The following is a 12,690-nucleotide window of genomic DNA, read 5'->3' on the forward strand; positions in this document are numbered from 1 at the left end:
ACTCTGGAGGGACAGGACTCAGTCCTCCCTAGAGCGGCGAAGATGACATTTATCGTGCCTAAAGGAGGTCTTAAAAAAGCATCTTTTCGGGGTTCGAACCTGTCTGGTTCCCCTAGCCACTGGAATGATGCAAAAGCTGCTTCAACTTTCATTCTCGGATCAGCTGGTTTAAATGGTCCCATAAATTTCTACAGTCTTTTGTAGTATGTCCTTGTTCTTGGTGATATTAGCAATAAAAGTTCTGATTCCGCCTTATGGGGTTTCCTGTCGTCTTATTTGGCCATTTGAAGAATGTCTCATTTTTAATCTTCTCTAGAACTTGATGCACCAGTTCCTGGAACACCGCATTAACCGCCTGAGTATTGGCAGACCCTGCTTGCCTAGCAAAGTCCCTCTGAGGTTGGTTGTTGTTGTATCGGTTTAACCTGAAATCCCTCATCTCTTGAGGGATAACTTTAGCATTTCCTTTCCCCTATTGCTGGTCTTCCTCAGCCCTCTTATACTTATCAATCCGGTTTATGAGTTGGTGCACATTGGTGATAGGTTTGTCGGTCAGAGATTTCCTTAAACCGTGTTCGGCTGGGAGGCCGACCTTGAAAGTACTGATGGCCACGTTATCAAAGTCACCATCTATTTCATTGAACATCTCCTAGTATCTATCCGAGTATGTCTTCAGAGTCTCCATTTCTCCCATGGATAAGGACAGTAGGGAATCTAAGGGCCGAGGAACCTTGCTATAGGTAATAAAACGAGAGCCAAATGCTTGGGTGAGCTCCTTGAAGGAATCTATGGAATCTGCCCTTAGGCCGTCTAACCATCTCATTGCCACAGGTCCTAGACTGGATGGGAACACCTTACACATCAAGGCTTCGTCTTTGGAATGGACAACCATTCTCTGATTGAAGTGGCTCACATGCTCCACAGGGTCCTTTCGACCATTGTAGATGGTGAACATTGGCTGATGGAACCATCGAGGAAGTATTTCCCCTTCAATCTTGCGCGTGAAGGGCGACTTGGAAATCTGGTTCAATGCTTTGCTCATAGCGTCATTTCTCAGGCCTCTATGAGGCAGGCTCTTGTCTCTATGTTTATGATGGTGTTCTTCATCGTAGGAAAAAGACTTGTTGGGTGGAGTTCTTGACCTTTGCCTATAACTAGCATCCTTTTCACCCTCAGAGGAAACGTCAGAGTTGGAGGGGGTTTGTTCTCACCGTGCATGACGCAACTTCCTTTTTAACTAGTCAATCTCCAGTTGCATGGCTCTGTTATGTTGCTTTTGAGAGATGTGACTTCCAACTCGAGAGTGGCTTCTACTTGTATGCGTAGTATGCACGCTACCCTCTTGATCTCTCATACGTTCAAGATTAAGGAAATCATCTTGTCATTGGGACCCCGTGGACTCTTGCTAATGGGGACCTGATCCTACCATAGTTGACCGTTGCACTCACTATCACACAAGTTCTTCCCACAGACAGCGCCAATTGTGGGGACACATTTTGGAGCCCAAACCCAAAATGTAAAGGGATATTGGCACAGTTAGCCCAATACAATAAATTTGTAGAGAGTGGGTTAGAAAACTAGGCTTTAATGAATTGGACAATGGATAGAATGGGTTTGAAAGATAATCAAACAAAAGCAAGAAGGATTGATCCAAATAAATTTACTCTCGGCATGGTCCGAGTAGGTAGGTTCTAATATAAATCAATTGAACAGATTACTAATACAATTTTGATTGCTACAGTCCTTTTTCTCCTTCTTTTTCGATCCCTTTCCTTTGGGGTCTCCACTTTTCTTTATACTACGTCTCTTCTTTCATCTTTACCCTACACGTGGACAGCTGATGGCTTATGCTGATCCTTGTCCCATTAGCCTCCTCCAAAAGTCTTTGGGGGTGGTTGTAAGGTTGAAAAAGTACTGTTCAGAGATCACTTCCTCATTAATGCGGCTAGAGAGTTAGCTATAGAGCATTCAATGCAGTGGTAGCGGCTTTTCCTTAGATATTTTTGAGTTCCCATCCTTCTTGTACGTTTATGAGACATGTCCCTATCACCAGAACTTCCTGAAAGGTCACCTTGATTATTAGGACGCACATTTGAGCTATGCTTAGCTTATTCGAGGAGATATTTCTCCTCAGACCTCCTTCCCATTCGTACCTCACTTATGAGATTTTAAACTTGACCTAGCCAATAGTATTTATTTGTCCTCGGATTACCACGCTCTTGGCCAGAGCCCAAGGCCCAATATATGAGTTAGGCCCTTAGCCCTACAAGAGGAATTTTGGACCCATTTGAGAATGAAAGTGTTAAAATAATGGTATAAATTGTGGGGTATGATTATTAAGAATGATAAATTTAATTATTTAATAATTATTTTAATATTATTCTTATGCCAACACTTTTCACTTAGTTTTTTTTAGAATGTAGTAACTAGTAAGATTACTATTTTATTTTTTAAAATTATCTTCTAAAAAACATTCTTCTAAAAAAAATCTTCTAGAGAATATGATTTAAACATGCGATTTGTTTAATAATATTGAGCTTATTTTGAGCCAAGAAGGTAAATGTCAAGCAGATAAAATGTTACATTCTAAACTACAAATTAATAAATCAAATTCAGTACAAATAATCACAAATAGTTTTCTTTTTTCTTTTTTAGAAGAAGAAAAATCAAATCAATAAATAGTTGAAGTGTAATAAAATCATAAGTTGGTCCCATTAAAAAAAAAAATTTCATAAATTGGTCGCCAACGCCCAAGGGCCCCTTGAGTCCTGACACTCGAATAATGTTGGCCAGCTTACCGGCAGGGCAGTTTTGTCTTTTGGCTTACCCAGAAAACCTCTATAAATTGAGCATTTGGAAAATTCGTAGAGACATCGATCAAGCATATATAGAAAAAGCTGTACACTACAACATTATTTTTTTTTGTTTGTGATCATCCATGGAAAATGACAAGAGTTTCAGAAATGGGGAAGATGAGCAAGAAGAAGAAGAAGAAGAGGCTAAGATGGAGAAGTTTTTCGCGTTGATTCGAAGCTTTCGAGAGGCTCGTAATTATAGAAGAAAGGAATTAATGAACGATTCTCAGGTGATGAATAACAAGAAGAAGATGAAGAGGGTAGGTGGAGATCACTCAAGTTGGGTTCCTAAATTTGAGTGGGAGGATTTTACTAAAGAAGTTGAGTTCGTAAGGCCTCCTCTAATCTTTCCTAGTCCATGCAACAACAAAGAGAAAGACAAGGAAGAACGAGAAGACACTGGCTTAGACCTCAGACTCACCCTCTAGCTATAGATTCAAATCAATTTAAATGTGATCTTCTCTTATATTTAAATATTAGTCTAATAATATTTATATTTAGATTTTTTTTTTCATTTACTTTTTTATTTTTCTTTATTTTTTGAGATAAAAATTCCTCCTCATTCTGTCTTTGTGTCCAAGTTCTGTAATATAGATAATTTACTTAATTTTTCTTGTGATATATTTGATCCGATTTTAATTTTGAGTAAAACAATAGTAAAAAAAACGTATTAAAGGACTTAACGTTGTCCATCAGAAACTATTAAGTTAGAGACACACGAAAGTGTCTTTTCTACCAGGGATACAATATCTTCATGGCTACTCTCTGTTACCCTTGCTTGCAACTACTGAAATCTCATGTAGCAGTTATATAATTTATATAATTTAGTATGATGGTAATTAGTGGAGTATTTCATTTAAGTAAAACTTCTTTTAAAACTTTTAATTCTAAAAATAAATATTAACCATGAGCATTGAAATAAGGATTTTTTTGCTATTTAGCATGATTTTGCTAATAATTTCATTAGTTGTTAGGTTTTTAAAACTAGTTTATGAAATTATTTTGTAAACTAACATCTCAAGTCTAAACTAACATCTCGAGTCTCTAAGACTCAAGTTCAGTGAAAAATTTGGAGCCTTTAAAACTCGAGTTCCAAGTGTTGATGGAGGCTTATTCACGTGGAAATCGAGTCTTTAATACTTGAGTTCCATAAAGCATAAATCACAAAGAAAAAAGGCTAGATCTAGAGGAGAAGAACAAAGACGAAAGCAAGTTACAGATCTGATGAAGAGAGAAACAAACATGGGAAGCGAGATTAGATCAAAGGGCAAAGCAAAGCAACACATATACAGATCTGGAGAAGAGAAAAGATCATTCCAAAAAGAGAGGTTTAGAGAGAAGGAGGATTAGGACAGAAGAAGAAGGATTCACTTGGTTTTCTTTTAAGGTAGAGACTCGAGTTCCAAGCGAGGGTTTTTTTTTTTTTTTTTTTTTTTTTTTTTCACATAAGATTTTGCCACCTTAGAACTCGAGTCTTAGAGACTCAAAATGCTACTTAACAAACATGTTTGCAAAACTTGTCAATTCACAAAATTGTTAGCAAAATTATGCTAAATGAGAAAAAAAAAATCCATTAGAATAAATATCAAGTTTAAGATAGTTCTCTCTCTTGCCAATGTTAGACTTCAGGTACTGAACATTGGAGTTCAATAATAAGTTTTTCTAGAAAAATATTAATCATGGTTTTAATTTTGACATTGAAAAAAAGTATTCACAATCCATGTGTTTGGGAGATAGAAAATTTTAAAATGTATTAACGTAGTGCACATCATTTAAAAAGAGGGTAATTTTTCAAAAATAATTTTAATCATTATTAAAAATTTTGTGTCGTAATTAAGATTCTTAACTTTAGGAGAGATAGACAAAGCAATTTGATTAATACTTTTTTGCTAGGCGAAGGGCTTTACTTTTATTATTATTATTTTGCTATACTATGAGATAGATAGATAGATATAATATATTCTATTGTATTAGGGCCTTAGGCCTAAATGGACAAAGGGTTAAGCTGCCCTGTTTAGAAATAATTTTTTATTTTTTATTATTTTTTATTGTAGTTGTTTATTCTAATTAGGGACTTTTGTTTTTAGGGATGGTTTTTACAAATATCACATTACATCTTGATGTGAGTGTTTATGACAAATCAAATATTTTATTAGTGTTTTTTAATGCAAAAAAAAAAAAAAAAAAAAAAAACCTCCTAGGGTTTAAGTTAGTTGCAAACTAACTCCCTAAGTTATTAATTTTGTAATATTGACCCTTGAGGTTTAACAATTATCCAAATTGACCACTCCATATCAACTTTCGTTAATAATAACTGACAGCATGTAATCATATTATTATATTAAAAAATTATTTTAAAAGTAATACATACATAACTCATGACCATTATCTATCAATTATTATTTTTTTTATGTGATTTTTTCTATCAATTATAGTTAAAGGAATTGCGTTGAAGCAACTAATTTGGACAAATTTTAAATCTCAAGGTTTAATAATATAAAATTGATAGTATAGGAGTCAATTGGCAACAAACCCAAATCCTAGTGGGTCTTTTTGCATTTTACCTTTAATTATTTTTTGAAAGCTAATAATTTAAAATGATTTAATAATGTCGTTTGTACATGATTTCTATTGTATTATCAATAATTTTGAAATTTCATTATTATCATATGCACATCATCATGACTCAATTTGTTAAAAAATAAAATATTGGTTAATGTACAAATCTGGTCCTCCATGCTCCAATTATTGGACAAAATTCAATATGGTCCTTAACTACTAATTGTGTTCTTGATTTTAAAAAACAAGTCATTGTTATCCTTGGTTCTTTTTTTTTTTTTTGTTTAAATTTTAATGAAATTAATGGTTGAAATTGATTTAATTTTGAAATTTTTCACTTTTCATAATAACATTTTTTTTATAAGCATCATAATAACATTTTAATATGTGCTCTATTATCCACATTGATTAATTTTATTAAAATGTAAATGAAGATGAAATTTGATAGTATAGGAGTCAATTGGCAACAAACCCAAATCCTAGTGGGTCTTTTTGCATTTCACCTTTAATTATTTTTTGAAAGCTAATAATTTAAAATGATTTAATAATGTCGTTTGTACATGATTTCTATTGTATTATCAATAATTTTGAAATTTCATTATTATCATATGCACATCATCATGATTCAATTTGTTAAACATTAATTAAATTAAAATACAAATAAAATATTGCTTAAAGTACAAATCTGGTCCTCATGCTTCAATTATTGGACAAAATTCAATACGGTCCTTAACTACTAATTGTGTCCTTGATTTTAAAAAACAAGTCATTGTTATCCTTAGTTCTTCTTTTTATTTAAATTTGAATGAAATTAATGGTTGAAATCGATTTAATTTTGAAAGTTTTCACTTTACATAATAACATTTTTTTATAAGCATCATAATAACATCTTAACATGTGCTCCATTATCCACATTGATTAATTTTATTAAAATTTAAATGAAGATGAAATTTAAAGATGAATTGACTTATTTTGAAATATGGTAGACTAAATTAACACAATTAGTAGTTCATAATCAGCGGTGAAAATTAATTGATAATTGAACTTTTAAATTATTTGATTTGTCCCAAATGTAAAGTATTATGGATTAATTATTCAAATTAAAAATCCAAGATTGATACTCACCTTCTAGTCCAAGTTAATATTTGTAAAAGTCGTTTGTTTTCATTAGTTAATTAATGGAATGTAGCATGAAACAACCCCAACGTGAAATGGTGCTTGCTGTGAACGTTACAATTTCGTTTTAGCTAAGCAACAACGCTAAGTATCTGTTTGGATAACCCTGAAACGTGCATTGTGTTTTTTTTTTTTTTTTTTCAAAGCTGCAGCAGGAGAAAGTGTTACTGTTCACAGGGCACAGTGATTACTGTTCATAAACAGTAACAACATTTTTCTTATTTTTTCACCCTTTATCACATTAGTGGGTCTCATTTACTGTTTACAGAATCTACAAATATCACTTTTTAGCAATTTTTTCATTAAAAATAGTTCTTATGATACTATTCACATATTTAAAAATTATTTTGTTACTGTATTTTAATTTTTAATTTCATCAAAAATAAACTCAATCCAAACATAAACGTGTTAAAATTTCTTTTCTGATGAAAGCAAAAGAGCAGTAGATGTGAACAAAGTGATTGTACTTTATTTTATTTTATTATTATTATTTTTTCCGAAGTCATTAATTATGGGGAAACTCAACAGTCCCAGATAGCTAGTTAGCTAGGTACTTTAGAAAACAGGAAAAGTGGTTTGGTTTGGTGGTTACGGAATCGATAGGCCCCAAATTTATTTATTTATTATTATTATTTTTTTCCTATGATAGAAGTCATTAATTATGGGGAAACTCACAGTACCAGATGGCTAGTTAGCTAGGTACTTTGGAAAACAGGAAAAGTGGTTTGGTTTGGTGGTTACGGAATCGATAGGCCCCAAAATGAAAGATATTATTATTATGAATGGTGTAGCATCATATTCCAGTTTTCATGATTTATATCATTCCAAAAACATTCCAGTCTGTCACATAGGCCCTCCAAACTTAAAAATTAGCAAACATGGCCACTTTTCTCTTTTTCTTATTAATCTGTTTGACGAATTATGCAGAAAGTCTATGTTTATTGTTATGGTTTTTCAAGATGCTGTACCATGGGGCCATGGATTTGAACTTTGAAATAATTTTTCCATTTCATCCGTGTACCTTATGGACCAAGATTTGGTTCGAGAATAAAAGGAAAAAATGAAAAAACGGAAAAAGAGAAAATAGTGAAACTGATTGTTATTTTCTTTTGTTTGGTAGAGAAGAAAACTTAGTAGAAAAAAGAGATGTAGATGAGTATTTTCTCCTTGCTAGGTTTACAAGTTTTTTTTTTTTTTTTTCTCTCCAAGAATGTAAACACACACAATCAACCAAATAAAGTTAGATTCATTTTCTATTGTTCCAATTTTCTATTTTCAGTACTAAACATCAAGGCTTTTAGACCTAGACCATTGATTTAATCGTAAAAGGGAGAGGTTCAAGGTTTTTGAGGTTGAACCGAGATCGATCGAAGTCGAACTAAGGTCGAATTGGTGTCAAACCATGATAACGTCATAATTAATTTAATAATTAATTGAAGCCTAAATATAGATATTAAATTTATAAAACTAGAAAAATTGACAATATATCTATATATGTGAGGGAAATTTAATGATTTTCAAGCATATATTTAATAATTAAATAAGAAAGTTAATAAAATAAAATAATAACCATGAAAACATTAAAATTTATGATTAATTTTTGAAGTAAAGTTGAATATCTTTGAAGGATTTTAATTATAATTTTTTTTTTTAATTCCTTGTAAGAGATGGTAATTTAATTAAGTAGAATAAAATTGTGTTAAGTTGTTTTTATAAAATAAAAAAAAAAAAAAGGCTAAGGGGTTCACGGTTCTTGCCACCGGTTCATACGGTCCAACCCTGGTTTTAGGGGTTCATGGAATTAACAAAAAATCTGGTTCTTTATGATTAAAAAACCGATTTTCATCCCGGTTCCTGGTTTTTATGGTCTGATCTCCTGGTCCGGACCGGATCTGAAAACCTTGCTAAACATATCCTTATGAATGGAAGATTTCACAATGCTTGTGTGTTGAATTTTTGGATTTGAAATCAAGGGATTAAAGAACATATACTAGTGTAAATTATGACGGTTATTTTAATGTTGGCTAATTCCGTGTCAAAGTCTTGGTTGTAATTGTAATGATCTCTATATATATATATTTTTTATTTGAGTTGTAACAAATTGAGTAATCAAGAAAGAAGAGCTTAAAGAAGAGTTCAAGTTGTTGCTATAAAAACCTTGATCAAGCGAGACTTACAGTGTTAAGTAAGAAGTAGTGTGAGGGCCTTAAAATGGACTTACATAGAAACGCACTCGACACACTCCAGACACCTTGGTTGAGTGGGATTCTATGTAAATGAGGTGATACGTAAGGGAAAAAGGAGGATGAGAGAGAGCACAGAAACGCACTCGACACACTCCAGACACCTTGGTCGAGTGAGATTCTATGTAAGTGAGGTGATACGTAAGGGAAAAAGGAGGATGAGAGAGAGAGAGAGAGAGAGAGAAAAAAAAAAAAAAAAAAAAAAAAAAAAAAAAAAAAAAAAAGGGAAGAGAATGTAATTTTTCCTTCTTTGACAAGTGGTCAAATTTTTTTTTTGAGAAGAAGGTGATACATATAATCTTTTGAAAGGTAGGTGTGTAAAAGATTAGAAATATGAAAGCCAAAGTTGAAATAAAAATTTTCTTCTTCGACAATTGGACTTAACTTTCTTGAATTTGTATAAAATATTACACATTAATCTCTAACGACAATCTCATAGTCCACTTTGTAAGATTTGATAAAGTGCAAATAAAACTCACCATCAATAAACTTCGCAGTAATTAGTGGAACCCCTCTAATGTCTTTTTTTTTTTTTTTGACAAATCTCATTGAGGAGGTGGTATCATGAGCCTCATAACTTCGTGCATTGGGTCAAATATTGGCCCATATAAGCCTAGTAGTCTAGTTAGAATTGGCTAGAGGTCCAATTGGGTAGGGTTCATATTTGATCCAATTAGGTTTGGCTCATTGTTATCATGATTCAAATTGGTCATTATTTTAACACATATGGTGGAACAGCTCGGGTTTGGCCCACCCCGCGGGCCTTCTCTTGTTTTCTCCTTATCTTTAAAAATAGATTAATTATTAATATATAAATTAATTAAAGGTAAAAATATCATTTTAGTCCTTATATTTTGGAGTCACAATCAATTTAATTTTTGCTATTTTCAACTTGAAATCAATTTGGTCTATATTGTCAACTCACTAACGGAAAATGATTACGTAACAAATGATGTGCACATGTGTTATACTTGAAGATGACATCATTATAAAAATAATAATTAATTCACGTTAAAAATTCCACCTCAGTATTAATGTTTTTTCCCTTGTAAAAAAAGAATTGTTTTTTTTTTTTTAAATATTCAAAATCTTATTTTCTTCTTCTAAAAGAAAAACTTATTTTCTTCTCTTTTCCTGCCCTTTCTTACTAACCAAACATATCTAAATTCATTTGCTCGCATGTTTTTGCAAATCCAATAATCACACAAATTCTTACAAAAATAATCACACAAATCAACATAGGAAGAATAGTTTTGGTTTGAAAACTCCGGTATTACTTGAGACTCCCATCCCAATCCCAGACCATAGAAAAACAGATTTATTTTATTAAATTTCTTCTTCTTCTTCTTCTCTTTTTTGTATTTTATATACACTTTAAAATTTCTCTTCCATGTCTTTTAGAGGAGTAAAATTTTTTGCTGCAAACAATTTCGCCTTTTTCCTTTTTAGTAGATTTCATCTAACTTGGGTTTAGCACTTTTTGAAGTGAAGATTCTTTGTTACGTTTAGGGTGTGTTTGTTTGAAGGTGAAATATGGTGGATGGAAAACTATGAATAGAAAATGGAAAGGAAAACTTTTTGGAGTGTGTTTGGTTGAGTGGGGAGGAAGAAAAATAAATGGTGAAACCCAGATGTTTTCTCCTTGGGCCCACCAAAAAGTTTTCTCCCCAAAATGGAGAGAAACTTGAAGAGAAAAATTGGAAATCATTTTTGGACAAAAATTCGGCTTGTCTACGTTGCTTTGCTTCATTTTTTTTTTTTTCTTTTTCTTTCCTCCTGGTCGTTGACCTAGGTGTTTTCTCTCCAATCCTACCAAAAAATTTTCTCCCCAAAATGGAGAGAAAATTGAAGGAAAAAATTGGACATCATTTTTGGACAAAAATGCCAATGTGCAATTGCACATGGCCTTGTCTCCGTTGCTCTTCTTCATTTTTTATCTTTAATCTTTTTCTTTTTCTTTCCTCCTGGAAGTTGCCTCTTTTTTTTTTGTTTTTTTGTTTTGTTTTGTTTTTTTTTTTTTATGTGATTTTGTTTTTGTTTAGATGTGATTTTTTTTTTTTCTAGACATGATTTTTATTTTTTTAATAAATTTAGGTGATTGATTTTTTTTTTTTTTTTTTTTTTTTTTTTTGGGGTTGTTTATCCCTTTTTTGGTTTTAATTGGGCATCATTTTTTAATAAGGATATATGTGTAAATTTATACAAACTCACTTTTTCTATTCTTTTACTTTTCCACTCCCAACCAAACAAAAATGAGGGAAATTAAGGTCTTTTCTATCCTCCCACTATTTTCTATCCTCTCACTTTTCCACCCTTCCAACTAGTCTGCATGTCATTCTATGACCAAATTTGAGATTGCAAATTGAAACCACAAACGAGTTCATGAAGGTCCATGAACTTAGTTTCTTGGCTAGGTCAGAAGAATTGGAGCAAATGAATTTAAAGATCTTTTTGGTACAATAAGAAAGGGTAGGAAAGATTAAAAGAAAAAAGGATTTTTATTTTTATTTATTTATTTCAATGACAAGGTGTAATTTTTTAATGTCAATTAATTTTTATTATTATTATTTTTTAGCTACATTAGCTTCAAGTGTGCCACTTATGCACACCATTTGCCACATAGGTAGGGACCAAATTGACTACAAATTGATAATAATAAGAATCAAATTGACTAATGCCAAAATGCAGGGATCAAATTGAATGTGACCCTAAAATGTAAATACTAAAATTGTATTTTCACCTTAATTAAACATCAAATATTTTAATTATTAGGTTTTTTTTTTTTTTTTGGCTGTTGGAAGAAGGTGGTTTATATCATTCTAGTAAAATAAATTCAACAATTTACCACCATAATGAGAAAAAATATTCTAAATATTTCTAAAATATAATTGTGAAAAATACGAATCATTTTATGAATTGAATTTCTTATTTTTTGTGTCATGTATCATATTTTATGTCATATAATAAATTTTTTTCCATCCACTTAGCAATAAAGTTTAACAAATCTAGTTGATTATGTAAATTAAAAATGCATTTATATTATCAAAAATAAATTGATAACACTTAAAAGTAATGTTTGAATATATAATGTTCTACGTATATTCAACGACGCTAACTACCAAGCACCAAAAAAAAAAAAAAAATTAGTAGGTGGTCTATGACTATCACAAGATTAATACAATTTATTACTATAAAGTAGTAAGTTCCAGTTAGTTCAACTGATAAAATCTCTTATTTTTGAATAAGAGATCTGAGATTTGATTTCCCATCAACACCAAAAAACCAATTGGTGTCTTGATATGATGATAAAGAACTATCATCAGAAAATTTACCATAATTCAGTATAAATTGCGCGATTGTGCCCTATGATTTTAGGTTTTCTCAAGGTTTTCAATTTCTAAATGGAAATTGATACTTTTGCACCCTTCCCTTCAACACCCTTATTAAAAAGTAAAAAAATGTTTGTCAAATTAAAGTTTCATTAATTGAATGTGGACTCTCTCTCTCTCTCTCTCTCTCTCTTATTAAAAAGGAAAAATGTTTGTCAAATTACGTCTCCTCTCTCTCTCTCTCTCTCTTTTTTTTTTTTTTTTTTTTTTTTTTTTTTTTTGTTGGTAAAATGGAATTATCATTAAGAAAAACTAACGAGAAAGCAACAACTCAGGACAAAGCCTGTTGAAAAACATCCCCTGGCAATAAGCAGCAACAAGAGGAACCAAATCAACAGGTGGACAAGAGTAGGAAATGAAATCTAAAGATTGACAATTGCCTAAGTTAGCTAAAGGATTAGCACACCTATTAGCTTCACGATAGATATGGTTGATGCTTAGGTGGGGAATCTGTACAGCTAGACGTCT

At 31.7% G+C, this 12,690-nt stretch overlaps 2 protein-coding genes across 2 annotated transcripts; one reads left to right on the forward strand and one right to left on the reverse strand.

Annotated features, from left to right (window-relative positions):
- Positions 1-472: 472 nt before the first annotated feature.
- On the reverse strand, positions 473-1,042 carry LOC126708099 (uncharacterized). The gene is made up of 2 exons (XM_050407920.1): positions 731-1,042; positions 473-649 (listed from the first exon to the last, which is right to left on the reverse strand). The coding sequence occupies exons 1-2, from the start codon at positions 1,040-1,042 to the stop codon at positions 473-475; spliced, it is 489 nt and encodes a 162-aa protein (XP_050263877.1).
- A 1,896-nt stretch (positions 1,043-2,938) lies between these two features.
- LOC126708100 (protein NIM1-INTERACTING 1-like) lies at positions 2,939-3,283 on the forward strand. Its single transcript, XM_050407921.1, has one exon. The coding sequence runs from the start codon at positions 2,939-2,941 to the stop codon at positions 3,281-3,283; it is 345 nt and encodes a 114-aa protein (XP_050263878.1).
- The last annotated feature ends 9,407 nt before the right edge of the window (positions 3,284-12,690 follow it).

This window comes from Quercus robur, chromosome 12, assembly GCF_932294415.1.
Source record: "Quercus robur chromosome 12, dhQueRobu3.1, whole genome shotgun sequence".
NCBI classification, from domain to species: domain Eukaryota; kingdom Viridiplantae; phylum Streptophyta; class Magnoliopsida; order Fagales; family Fagaceae; genus Quercus; species Quercus robur.